This window comes from Momordica charantia (assembly GCF_013281855.1).
Source record: "Momordica charantia cultivar OHB3-1 chromosome 8 unlocalized genomic scaffold, Mcharantia_2.0 BLBB01000008.1, whole genome shotgun sequence".
NCBI classification, from domain to species: domain Eukaryota; kingdom Viridiplantae; phylum Streptophyta; class Magnoliopsida; order Cucurbitales; family Cucurbitaceae; genus Momordica; species Momordica charantia.
This window is the reverse complement of record NW_028275166.1, coordinates 6729736-6743398: the sequence shown is the minus strand read 5'-3', so window position 1 is coordinate 6743398 and position 13663 is coordinate 6729736. Positions and strand designations below refer to the sequence as shown.

The 13663-nt window shown below is 33.0% G+C and overlaps 3 protein-coding genes across 3 annotated transcripts; 1 reads left to right on the top strand and 2 right to left on the bottom strand.

Annotated features, from left to right (window-relative positions):
- Positions 1 to 3380: 3380 nt before the first annotated feature.
- Positions 3381 to 3707, bottom strand: AGP23 (arabinogalactan protein 23). Its single transcript, XM_088127654.1, has one exon. The coding sequence runs from the start codon at positions 3705 to 3707 to the stop codon at positions 3525 to 3527; it is 183 nt and encodes a 60-aa protein (XP_087983780.1). The 3' UTR covers positions 3381 to 3524.
- Positions 3708 to 3753: 46 nt separating this feature from the next.
- LOC111020260 (DNA-directed RNA polymerase III subunit RPC10) lies at positions 3754 to 6859 on the top strand. Its single transcript, XM_088127653.1, has 5 exons — positions 3754 to 3896; positions 4123 to 4288; positions 4602 to 4718; positions 4817 to 4907; positions 6526 to 6859. The coding sequence occupies exons 3-5, from the start codon at positions 4605 to 4607 to the stop codon at positions 6654 to 6656; spliced, it is 336 nt and encodes a 111-aa protein (XP_087983779.1). The 5' UTR covers positions 3754 to 3896; positions 4123 to 4288; positions 4602 to 4604; the 3' UTR covers positions 6657 to 6859.
- A 1939-nt stretch (positions 6860 to 8798) lies between these two features.
- Positions 8799 to 9392, bottom strand: LOC111020277 (DIS3-exonuclease-like protein). Its single transcript, XM_022296893.2, has one exon. It carries the CDS (start codon positions 9264 to 9266, stop codon positions 9066 to 9068), a length of 201 nt encoding a protein of 66 aa, XP_022152585.2. The 5' UTR covers positions 9267 to 9392; the 3' UTR covers positions 8799 to 9065.
- Between the last annotated feature and the right edge of the window lie 4271 nt (positions 9393 to 13663).

Sequence of the window (13663 nt, the reverse complement as noted above, 5' to 3'; positions counted from 1 at the left end):
TGAAAAAAGAGTATTCTCAGGATCTTAGAATCACGTATTAGTATTAAATTTGATGTCTTGTATTGAGAAAGTATGTAGATGAAAACTCAGCAAGTAAAGTGTATGTGGAAAGAGAATAGTTAGAAGAAGTTAGTTGGAGGAGGTGTTTAGAGAGATCAGAATCTAGTGATAATGGGTGTGTATTGTTTGACACCTGGATGTCGACATATTGAGGTTGAAGGTTCGGATCTCGACTAGGTCTGAACTTAGCAGGTTCAAGGTTGAAGGTTTGGATCTTGACCAGGTCTGAACTTAGTAGGTTGAAGGTTTGGATCTCGACAAGGTCTGAACTTAGCTCTATGCTGTTGGGTATCTGGGGCTAGTTGGGTTGGGGTAAAGAGCCCGTAAGAACGGTGGGTTGGATAGCTTAGCCATGCTTCATAATTGGCCGACGGAAAACAGTTGAAGATATGTAGACAATGGGTGGGAAAACAGGAGAAAGTGTTCGAATGGTGAGAGGTAATTGAGAATGTGTGCGTACCAAGAGGAATTAGAGAGAGAGTGGTAGCCAAGTAGAAATTGGAACAGAAACTTAATTAGGAATTAGTGAGAGAATGAGGCATTTTCTTCTGCTTCATTTCTTCATCAATGGCTTACTTTGGATCCCACCCATCTGTGTTTCAGAAAATGGACAAGTGAAGAAATCCCAGCCAAAGAAGTTCATATAATTTGTACAGAAAGCCTCCAACTATTTGCAGACAGAACAAGCATAAAACACCTTACAAAGTACAAACCCATCATTCTAGACAAGAAGAAGCCCTAGACACCAAAAATACAGAGCAAAATAGAAAATACAGAATTGAGAGCAAAGGCAACAGAAGAAGGAAATGCAGAGCCAGCAGCAGCAGCCATGGCAGGCATTGGAGCCATCTCATCCTCAATGGCATGGACCTCCATCTCTAAGCAGCCCACCATTACAAGGACCAAAGCAAAAGCAGCAGCAGCAGCAGCAAAAGTGGGGAGTCTCATGGAAGCCATTGAAGAGCAAAATCTTTAGGTACAATACAAAACCCCTCCACTTGAGCTAATTGTATGTTTTCAAGAGTGGGTTTTTGTGTCTTTATAGGAGCAAAAGTTGGGAAAAAAATGGAAGTTTTTTGGGAATGCATGCTTGCCATTTGGTTGTAAATGATCCATTGAAATGGTAGGTGTTTTGTTAGATGTTGATTTTGGAAGAAGCCACAGCCACAGCCATAGCCACCTCCTGGGTTCAGACACAGGGGAATTGCTTTTGCAGAAGATTTTATTTAACTGAAATGATTGTTGCTTTGCTTTTGCTTTTGCTTTTGCTTTTGCTTGTGACAAATTTAAAAGGCTGAGTTCCCTTTTTGTCCTTTCCTTTTTTCCAAGTCTCTGTTCCCTATGTAAGTGGGCTTTTTAGTTTTGGACCCTCAACTTGTCCTCACCCGATTAGCCTAATCATCTACTACCTCTGCAGTAGTTCTTATTCTCTTTGTTTATGCTACTACTTTTTCTTCAATTAATGGGGTGAGGATTATCAACTTGGTTTATTGCAAGTGAAGTTTGCTTGGGAGATTTGAAGTAGGCACCAATACTAATTACGTTTCGCTTCATGTCATCATATTTTATTGTTCGGGAGGAATTTAATATTCCTTGCAAGTAGTCATGGTGTTTACTACATCTTTATGCTTGTATCTCATTCGACCGCTGTTAAGGCTTCTGTTTTTGTTCAATATATTGTGACAAAAGCTAGATTTGATTGGTTCTACGAGACATCAATCTCTAAAACGAGTGTAAATTTACTTTAGTTATTTGTTGATTGCATTAATATGATGCCACAAGGAAATTGTGACGTGTGTAAAAATATTGGTTTTAATTGACTTCATGAGAAAAAAAGTTTTAGCAAATTTAATCAAAATGGCACTATTAAAATATCTACAAAATTTTAACGTGTGAATTAATTTGTACTAAAGCCTTATTAGGCATGGAGTGAATATTAACTAATGAAATTATTTTTTGTTTATTGGAGTATTGTAATTCAAATCCGAGATCGAAAATTTTAACCAACAAACTTTTAAAGGTGATTACTAATATCTAAACAATTAAATTATGGCTTGGTTCACATTTGTAATTATTTCAAACAAATCTGATAAACGATCACCTTATTAATTTGTATTTTTTAAATTGTACTAATATATATATATATAAACTCGTACAGAAGCATGATATTAAATATTATCCAATGAAAGAAAAAAGTAAGCTATGTTGGTATTAGTAGCTTATCTAATGTCAAAGAAAAAAGTTTATCTAGTAACCTTTATTTGTTCGTTCTTCATATCTAATATTCACCCCAATTTATTTCACAATTTTAAATGTCTTGAAAAAGTTGATTTAGTGTAAAATCTAAAACAATTTGAGAAACCAAAAAGAACCATCTTTAAAGAAAACACACACACAAAGAATAGTAAAAAATATATAATCTATTCATATCACCAAAATTATAAAATGACTTATTTGGAAGATTAAAGGTAGATTACTAAATTATAGAAAATAAATTTCATGTGCATAATTACATGATTCTATAGTCTTGTTCATGTATACGAAATTAATGACATTTTATAATTTTATAAAAATAAAACACCAAAATTGGGATAATGGGGATATGTGGGAAAAAAACGACTCCTGTTTGTATATATAGATATTGATTATAAAAAATTAAAAATAAAATATATAGATATTGATTATCAATAGATTAAATATTTAATAAATATATACAAAATTTATAATTTAGCATTTTACTAAGTTAAAAGACTTTCTGACTCAAAGAATATTATTCTTCAAGTTGAAAGAATCAATAGTATTGGAAGGCATGTTGGTGAGTTGGTCGAACTCCAAAAAAAAAAATATATAATAATAATAATTACTCAAATATTTAATAATAATTTGGACAAATTACAAAACCACCTTTCATAAAAGTGGAGTCATCCTGTTAACTATACGCGTTGATTTGATCGTGTATCAACAGTCAATCTCCGGTAGAGGATAAGGTTCCATCGGAACAATTATTTATTTCTCGTCTCTTTTTTTTTCTTAAAAAAAAGCGAGGAAGTGGGGGGAGAAATGACAAAAGATATTGGAACATCCATTTGGAAGAGATGATGGAAGCAGGAGTTCATTTTGGTCATGGTACTAGGAAATGGAATCCTAGAATGACACACGTAAAGGTATTCATATTATAAATCATAATAATAGTTTATTTAAAGGGTTTAAATTTATTTTTTATTTTGAACATGAGGGTTTAATTTTTATACTTGAAAGCTCTAGGGTGATGTGTACAATTTGCTCTAATAATTTTCGTAAACTTGAGAGAGAGAGAAAAATACATACTAATTAGAAGGATGTATTATTTACTGATCATAAAATTATTTCCACAAAATCTGACAATAAACACCCATAAAAAAAAAAAAAATTCCCATTACATTATCAACTCATTAACCAATCTCTCCTCGCTCAATTCGAAATTATTACAAGTAGTAGGCGGCGACGGAGAGCAACGAAGCACCGATGAGAGAGCCGAGAGCTGGGAGGCCGGCGGTGGCGCCGCTTGTCGGTGCAGGTGCCGGACCCTGCGCCTCACCGCTGGCCACGACGGCGCTGACGGATGCGGCAGCGAAGAGGACGGCGCAGGCGATTTTCTTCATCTCCATTGCGATTTTTTAGGTTTTTTTCTCCTTTTTCTTTTCCTGTTTTCTGGTGTTATTCGGTGAGGAACTCGAGAGGAAGCAAACGAGAACGATCACCGAAAAACGCCTTCGCTTTGGAGATTGCTGCCTGAGGAAAGGAGTGGGAAGCCGTGGGATTTATAGGTGGAAACTCGAGCGATTTTCGGCTATAAGGTAAATTCTTCTGGTGCTTGATCTTGAATTGGAAGCTATATTTAGAAAACTTCCACATTTGCAGGGAAATCGAAGAGGGCGATTCGTGGTAGGGAAAATTAGGGCATTTTTTGGAATTAGGTCACACACACACACACACACACACACACACACACACACACATATATATATATAATATAATATAAAGGAAAAAAAACCTAATGTTTTCCCTCCCTCTCCATTTCAGTGTCTCACACTCTCGCTCGGTCACGCTGCCACTCCCCGTTTCCCTTCCGTCCGCCGCCGAACTTCTCCCTCCACCAGTCACACTGCGGCGCAAACGCTGCTGTCCACTGTATAGTCGATAGGATTCCGGCTTCAGGCTCAGTTTCGATTCCGTCGCACGCCTTTAGGTTCGATATCTGAACTTTAACCACTTGTTTATTTTCAGATGTTTTACTTATTTTAATATGAAATGAAGTTTTAGATTTAGAAATCTTCTCTGAGACTACATCCATTTGATTAAACCAATCAACCAAAACTCTTTCGTCACTGGGTACATGAAAACGCGATTTATGTAAATTTTAGATTTATTTGGGAAGCGTCTTTAGTCGATGCATTCAATTTCTTATTCTAGCTTCATGGTATCTGCTGGGTGAGTGGATTATGTGTTTGATATGCATCAAATTATTGATCGGTAGAGGATGGGTTTGTGTTTGATCATAGCTAATGGAGTTCTGTCCAACTTGTGGGAACATGCTGCAATTTGAGTTGCCCAATATGGGAAAATCTTCCAGATTCTTCTGCCCGACTTGTCCTTATGTGTGCCACTTGGAGAATAGGGTATGTGATGCCGAAATTTCTTTAGCTTCTTTGTTTGCGCCTCTTAGTTTCTTATGTGGTGATCTTAAGGAGTGCATTATCGTTGTTCTACCATTCAGGTAAAGATCAAAAGAAAGCAGCATTTGATAAAGAAGGAATTAGAACCCATAATCTCTGATGAGGATATGAAAAATGCAGCTCAAACTGAAGGTACACATTTTTCCTTCTAGTTATTAATTTACCCTTCTGTGCTCAGTTCTTTGTTTTCCTTTAAGTTTTTACCTGCTGGAGTTAGACAAAAGATTTAATCAGCTCCAACCGAAGGACACACCAATTGAGCTAGAGGAACAATAATAAATTTGCGCTTGGGATAACTAGGTTAGATTGACGGATGTTGAAGAGAAGGATAGACAACATGAAAACTTTGCACTTTTTAGGGAAGCTTTGACTTCCAAAATCCTCTTACACCAACCAATTGGGATAAGTTCCGGTCTGGGGACAATGGATCAATAAAGATAGTTGACTGAGAGAAACCCTGAAGTAGTGATATTCTATTTTTTTGTAAATATTAGAGACTGAGAAAATATATTGAACAAAAGAGAAGGGGAAACAGCCTAAGGGGCAGGGTAGAGGGAACCCGTTAAGAGAACTAGCCCAAAAAAGCCTTCCAATCATCTACGGTCATAAGGAGGCAGACTACAGTTACAAAATAATTTAGTATGCGGCATCATATTCTAGAATCTTTTTTGAGGGAATCATGGATGGCTAAATGACCGGCAACTCCTGTATTTACCTGCAGAAAGGTCCTCCTCTTAACCTCAAATTACAGTAAAGGATATCTGTATTTGTCTTTCACTGAAATATCCTTAGATAAGGGGTTTATCGTTGGTTATAAATAAATTGGATTGGAGGGGTTAGGGTTGAGTGAAGTTTGGAAATAGTTTTGCTGGAGAGAGAACCCTTTTGCAACATAATTTCGGCCTATTTTCTTAATTTTCCAATATCAAGTTCCTCCGTGAACCTTTCTAAAACCTAACAGAAGCACCATCACCTAGTTGAGAAGTCGCACTTCGTTTGGTAAGGGGGGCTAACTTTTCAACAGACTTCCAAGGGCTTTTACCCAAAGCTAAGAGCAAATCCAAAATTAAGTGGCCATATTATTCTCTCCCATTTTTTCTAATAATTTCGTGCGAAGGAAAATTTGGTCTAGCCCTTAAGGGCGTAACTAGATGACTACCACCTTATTCTGACCCTCCCAAAATAAGTTTCAGTCTTTCAGATGTATCTCTCAATTTTTGCAATTGCAGCAACTTTGTTGGAAACTTTAACAGTGAAAGATACTATAGGAGGAAATTAGTAAGAGGTCTAGAGCCAACGTAAGACGCCCATCACCCTCCCTTAGCAATGGGGGCTGCATTCCTCTTTATCAATTTATAAATTAGTTCTTGCCCCTGCCCTTTTGATATAAACAAGAAATAGGAATAGTTACCAAATACTTATGGTTCTTAAAAATTGGAAATAAGAAACATGAAACCCAAACGACCGTAGATAATTTAATTCCATGGACTTAGATGGTTCACAACCTGTAAAATATTTTATGAGAGGAAAAAAAAACTTTGCAGTCTATGAACTCGTTTTGATTTTCTTTCCATAATAATGAATAATACGGTGATCTATTGAAAAATATATATAAAAAGAATATGGTGGTCTATTTTTGAAAGTTGTAGGCACAGCCTGCATAACTTGTTATTTCTTTTTTTCTGAATAGATGTAAAGAATTAGGCATAACTTTTTCTTTTCTTTTCTAAATGTTCTCCCCATTATGTAGCAACGTGTCCAAATTGTGCGTTTGGTAAGGCTGCTTTTATACAAGTACAACTGAGATCGGCTGATGAACCTGCTACAACTTTTTACAAATGCATGAACGAGGACTGCAGAATTAATTGGCGCGAGGATTAAGTACTCCAGATCTACATTTTTTCTTTGAGTTCAACACGTGCTATAGAAATTTGAACTTCTTTACCTTTTAGTCAAAAGGAAATGCCCCAAAATACGTCTGTAAAATCATGAGTTTTTCATTTCTGATTTTTTATTCTCTTTTAGCTAATGTAGACGTAATTTCTATTAATAAGATATTCCTTACAGGAATAGCATTGTTCTAAGGTTGTTTGTTCTGATTTTCTATTTGTCTTTTAGAAAATGGCGTCCCCCAAATCCTTTACTTTTTTCGATTCATTTTATCAACTTCTATTGACTACATTGTACATTGTCCTGAGGATGTTCGCTTTTGAAATTTGCATGGTTACGAGTATTATGACCAAGCATGGGAGACATTCAAATATTTGCTACATCCAACATTATATCTGATACTCAATTCTTTGACATATCCCACGACTAAGCATTTTCTAAGAGGACATGTAAAAAGATTATTCTTAATTCTTGAAGAATCGCTCCCTTGGAAGGTTTGCTAAATTCAGGATCCTGGTATGTAATCTTGCAGCCTTTTTTCTAAGTATAATTTTGCAGCCAACAATCTAACATCGCCATATATGGAACCCACGTTTGTAAAGAATTTAAGATCTTTCACTTGAATGTTGTAGACAAGATAAAATGATATGGAGAGAGATAAGAGGGAGTTCTTGGTGCCATAATGAAAAACTTGCACAAATCCTAAGCCATGATGTAACATGTATCCACTAGCTGGAGCAATAATGTTGTCAAATGGATATCATATTATAAAAGTAAAATGAAGGATAATAATAACAAAACCAATGTTCTGTTGTGATTTTGTTTAATTTGAGTGTAGATCTCATCTAGTTGATTGCAAATTATGGTGGAGTTTTTCGGGTACTCACAATAATAAAAAATAAGGAAAAGAAACTAATATTTTCTTCTACAACTTCCTTTTGGCATTATTTTATTTCTTAGTACCCTAGGCTAAGCCACATATTTTTGGCTGTATTCTGGCCTGATTCCAATCAGATTTATACAATGCAACTCTAACAAAAGGCCAAAAACACCCACTGAATCCAAATAACAATTCCCATACCACCCTTTTTCTTAAGGTTACAGCCAACATTTGCTAGCAAACAAAAAATTACATCAATCTTTGAGCATATCCAATTCTTTAAAAACACACCCTCTAATTATATGCTTGAATGTTCTTCCATAGTTAAACATAATTAGGGGCTGTTTCTTTTGATGTAGCCATACAGATAAAATCTTCGCCCTCACCCTCAGCCTAATCTACTAATAAACAAAAGCAAAAACAAACAATTCTTTCTAAAGTTTCTAAAATCAATATTTTGGAATAGGCTCAAATTCCATGATGGTCACGTATCTTAGAAATTAATTCCATCAAAAATAAAAATAATAAAAGATAAAAATAAAACAATGAAAACAATATTTTCTTACTTCTGCGAGTTGGGAGTATTTGTATGAAGATGTTGTAGAGAACTGATGTATAAAATTGTTTAAAAATAAACTAACAAATGCACTAGAACAAAGTATCAATTTTACTAGGTGAACAAAGTCCTAACGGAAAGGTTTAGAATGTTTTGAGATATCTTCTAACAGCCTGAAGTTCAAGCTCTTAGAAGAAAACTCTATGACTTAAAACTTTTGTTGTCTCCCATATTTAATCTTAAGAGTGGATGAAACTTCTTTGGAGATTAGTGAGAAACACAACAATCTGTTATCCCCAATTAACTTCATAGGAATCAATTGCAACCACTGAAAAATAGACATCGTAATCTTACATTCACAAGCATCTAATAACCCTGCTATCTAGATGCCAGGAATCTTGGATGAAAAGATGACAGAGATAGAGTGACAAAGATGCTCTTCCTCAACCCTAAAAAACGCAATCAATTCATGCATCTAAATCTACAGCTGCCATTTTTCAACTGTGAAATCAATTATGTTCTTTTGAACTGGGGGAGAAACAAACAAACACCTAATTAATAGCTAAAGCACATATCAGAAGTCAGAACTGAGAAGCAAAATTTCCCCCAAATTTCTGAAACACATATATGCTTGCATAACTAACCTCTCAAATCGAAACAAACTTCAAAATTCTCAACTGCACAGAAGAAAATTGAATGCAAAGAGAGAAACAGAGCATCTCTGCGCGTATATTAACTAGACATCATCTCCTTATTTTTCTGGAATTAACCAGAAACACATCCTCTTATATTCAGCAATTTATAACAGAATTCCGCAACTACATCAGCATCACAACCACACATCCAAATCTCACCATCATCATCATCGCAAGAAGAAGAAGAAGAAGAAGAAGTAAATCGAAAAGAAATCAAAGAATATGTACACTGAGATCGGAGTTGTGAACTTCGAAATCTAGAGAAATATCTACCTGGTGCTGCAAAGAACACAGTCCAAAACCCTCAACCAAACATGCCGAGCTCGCGGATACACCCGATTGGTGTACGTTCCAGACTCCCGAAGTATCTCTTCCATGGTCTCGACGAAGAGATTCAAGCTCCGGAGTGGCGGAACGTAGAGAGTCAAAGGAACTGCGGAGAAAGCCAGTGTGAAGAAGAACTGCAACATCGTTACCGGAGACGGAGAAACGCCGATCACAGTCGCCGGAAAATTATAGGGTTCGGAGGATTTTGGGCTCTGCAAAATTTGGAGGAGAGAGGGAGAGCTCTGGAAGATTGCAGAATGGAGTTTATGCAAATGGAGGTGAAAGACTGGTAGCAAGCGGCTAGGTGGGGCCCACTGCCAAAATTTTCTGGATTTTGAATTTTATTTTATTTCATTTTCTTGGAAATTATGTGAAACTTTTTGTGGGGTATTTCATATTTGGACTCTCATCTTACATTAATTATAGGGTCCACGTGTACTTTATTTTGAAAAAAATGCAATTATTAGGAAAAAATAATCATTTTCTTTTAATACAATCGAGGAAGGAAGATTAACTTTTGATATTTAGAGAAAGAATACAATGTGATGAATATAGCTTATGTTGGTATGATTTTTTTCTTTTAAACATTATTTAACTTACTCGACTAATTTCGTTGAATAACTACTTCAATTAATTTTTAATTTTTATATCGTGATTGTTTAAGTTAATTTAAGAGTGATTATTTTTCAAGTTAGCTAGCATTTTAAATCCAGACGAGAAAATTTAACCATTGTAGGGAAGAACACAACTCACAGATACAATAGTCTAAAGTTAAAAAAATGATTTAAGTTATGCGATCAATGATCATTTGGTGAATAATTACATTAAAAAGTTTTAAACATTAAAAAAAAACAATTTTTACATCACACATTTCTAACGTGACTTTAGCTATAAATGAAGTTAATTTGGAATCAGAATGACTTGAAGGGAAAATGATTATGTTTTTGTCTTTAAAAATTATAAAAAATTTACTTATTTGAACTTTTAATCTTAATTTATTGAAATACAAAAATGATTTATTAATAAAAAAATTAAAATATAGCAGCTACTAATTGAGTAATTAAGACGTGTTTAGGTGATGATTAGAAAATAGAAATTTAAAAATTCATCGAAAGTCATGGTTAAATATTTAATATATAATCTAAAATAATATATTTATTTAAAATTTTAATTTTTAATGTAATTTTTTATTTTAAAATTTTAAATTTAAATTCTGAAACCAATAAAAATGTAAAGATATCGTTTTAAAAACAAATCTCCAAAATGCATATTTACTAAATTTATTTGATTCGGTTAATCTGGAAACAAGAAACAAATCAACAAACAAGATCTAAGAATGAGAACTCAGATTTAAAATTATTCAAATTCTGGTCTGACAAAACAAACCATTAAAATATTAGGTGAAGGGTTGCATAATAAACAAGTGTGGCAGCAGCCCAATGGTGGGATCTGTTGTTGAAAGTGAAACAATTTAAAGAAACATATCCGAAAAATATATTTAACTAACAATTTGACTTTAATTTCGTGACCCATCAAATTAATTTCTTGTGGGCATTTTATGGTCCACGAGAGTGCTGAGTGAAGAAAATACTTGATCTTACTAAATAGAATATGTTTGATTTCTGTGACTCAAAAAATTTTGTACATATAAACTTTGTATTCAACTTTAAATTTTAAAATTTATCTCTAACTATATATTAGTCTTAATTTTTAGAACAAATTCCCATCACTCAAATAACATCATAGTATGGTTATGATTACTTAAAAAGGGAAAAGTTATTATTCGAACTCACAACCTTTTCATACATATCAATTACTACTAAACTAACTATATTTGCTTTTGACCTTTAAAATATCAATCTTGTCTGGTGAATATGCCTTTAATAGGATTATAATCTTTATGTTCACAAAGCTTAATGCTCTGATCCATATCCATTAGAATTCTCCAAGCTGATAAAAATCCACAAAGTTTGAACATGATTTAATAAAATCAATCGAAGCCGAACGGACCGAATTTAATATTGTATTTTATCAAATATAATCGACCAACTTTACTAAATTGCTTTAGTACTCAATTTCGATTTTGCCTCAGCACTTTCCTACTTCATCTTAGGCTTATGGTACAATCAATATAGAAACAAAATCTTAAAAGTTTTCATTTAAAATTGGATAAAAGTTCAAATCTTATTTCCATTACTAAAGACCCATTTGGTAATCTTATAGTTTTGTTTTTTTTATTATTTCTCGTTTTCGATTATAAAAAAAACGTAAACATTTGGTAATGTTGTTTATGGTAATTTTGAAAACAACAAAATCGAATTTTAGTTCCCGTTTTATTACTCTTAGACTTTATAAATATTAAAAAATAAATATAACATAAAAACATTGGACAGACATTTAATTAAAAAAATTAAAGTTTCATATGAAATTCGTACTTTTCAGAAAATAAATTTGTTGATAGCTAGGAAAAAAAATAAATGGTTATCAAATAAATTTCTCTTTTTTTTTTTCAGTTAAAAAAGAAAACAATAAATAGGTACAAAACGTAGTTATATATATATTTTTTATTATTGAAAAAGAGAAAACAAGGAGAATAAATGAGAAACAATAAACAAAACTTTACCAAATAGGCACTAAACTTTCATATTTTGATCCATGAGTTTTTAAATCATCTATTTGGTCTCTAAACTTTCAAGATATCTATTTTAGTCTTAAAATTTTAAAAATAACCATTTTGATGTATTTGGTCTCTAAACTCGAATACAAGCATTATTAAACGTCCCATTATAGGTGTTAAAATATCAATGATAAGTTAATGGTGATAACCAAAATGATTATTATTTTAACATTTATTGGAAGTGAATTATTGCCTGCCACGTATCGACAACAAAGGTTATTACTCACTCAAACGAAGGGACAAACCAGACAAGAGGTTATAGATAATAATGTTGAGCCGAAGTATATTTCACATTTCGGTCGACCTTCCCGAAAGACTAGCCAACCTTAAAGAACATCTGTAGGTGCAAGCACTTAACAGATTCTCAGACAATACACTGTGATTTTTGGACCAGTTGTAGAGTCGTTGGAGTGCAGTAGAAGACTCGAAAGCGCTTCTATTTTTAGATTATAAAAGTACTTACTTGGACGTCATAGTGTTTCACTCTATTTTTCAGGTCTCTTCCTTCGTCGGCATCATTGTACGAACTTCGCTGAAGACTTTGATCATTTTTCTTGATTGAACAAAATTTAAGGACCAAAATAAAATAAATCTAAAAATTAACAAAATCAAAATAAATATTTTAAAAGTGAAGCTAAACAGAATATTAATATAAGCCCTGAACCAGGCTTAAATCTAAGATAAGATGCTAAAAACAAATGTAAATATACGAAATGCGTAATCTTAAGGTGGTTCCAATTTCATATTACCTTTAGTGCATAAAACATCCTAAATCGGATAATTCTGCAAAAAATTAAATTATTTTTTATTTTAACATATTTAGATTGAAACAATGAATATATTCATTGTAGAGGGTTGCATATGGAAAATTTCCGATATTACATCACTTTTATTTATTGTCAGCCCTGTCAACATAAATAACACGAGATCCAATAACATGAAATGATTACTTAGGAAAGAAATTTCATTATGTGAAACAAGAGAGTAGATATTATAATATTAACACGGATGCCACTTGTGATTTTCCTCGACGTGTTGGTGCGATATGGTTTCGACAACATCTCCTACCTTCTGTCCAGATTTATGGACATTAGCTGTTGACAGATAGCTTAACAAAATGAGGTTGCTTTGTGTCTCTAGAATTTTGGAGATTAGGATTGTTTTAAGGTTGCTTTTGTGTGCATTAAAAGGGCTTAAATAAATTGGCAGATTGCTTAACAAAAGAAGCAATTTCTTCACATTTCTTTGTTTCGTGGTCTCCTTGATTTGCTTAATAGTTTCTTAATTCTTCAGATGAATATTTGAATTCAAATGTAGCCAAGTGACTCTTGTTTCTTAATGGAAGTTTCTTATTAAAAAAAAAAATTCTCAATTTTATGTATCTAATAGTATCATTTTCATGTGTCCCGGCTCCCAATATATCAACTTTTTGTTAGCAAATTTAACAAATTGTTTAATATAATGATTTAATTGCGAATTTCTAATACATTAAAAATAAATTCCGTAATTTTAAAAATTAGTATGAAACATGTGCGGTACACGTGAAACTTCATGGTTTCATTTTAAAGTATAAAAACAAAAAAAAAAAACTAATTAAATAGTTAATTTTTTTAATATAATTGGACTTTCCCTCGCTAAATTTTTTTGTATTTTCCATGTTTATCTCATTACGTTTTGATAATTCTCATAACCTATACTGATTTGGTTGATATGACTAAAAAAATTGAGAAACGTCAATTACTTTAGAATTTTTCATAAGTAAAATACAACAAACAATTATAAATAACTTAACACACGATTACTTGAACTTTTTTTTTTCTCTAAAAAAACACACATATTCATGGATTTTCATTTTTTTGTTGC

What these genes read in the sequence shown, in the direction of transcription:
- AGP23 (XM_088127654.1), bottom strand. Translation starts at nt 3,707, where the DNA reads ATGGAGATGAAGAAAATCGCCTGCGCCGTCCTCTTCGCTGCCGCATCC.
- LOC111020260 (XM_088127653.1), top strand. Translation starts at nt 4,605, where the DNA reads ATGGAGTTCTGTCCAACTTGTGGGAACATGCTGCAATTTGAGTTGCCC. An exon ending in TGTGCCACTTGGAGAATAGG is followed by an intron (nt 4,719 to 4,816) that starts GTATGTGATGCC and finishes TCTACCATTCAG; the next exon opens with GTAAAGATCAAAAGAAAGCA. An exon ending in AAATGCAGCTCAAACTGAAG is followed by an intron (nt 4,908 to 6,525) that starts GTACACATTTTT and finishes CCCATTATGTAG; the next exon opens with CAACGTGTCCAAATTGTGCG.
- LOC111020277 (XM_022296893.2), bottom strand. Translation starts at nt 9,266, where the DNA reads ATGTTGCAGTTCTTCTTCACACTGGCTTTCTCCGCAGTTCCTTTGACT.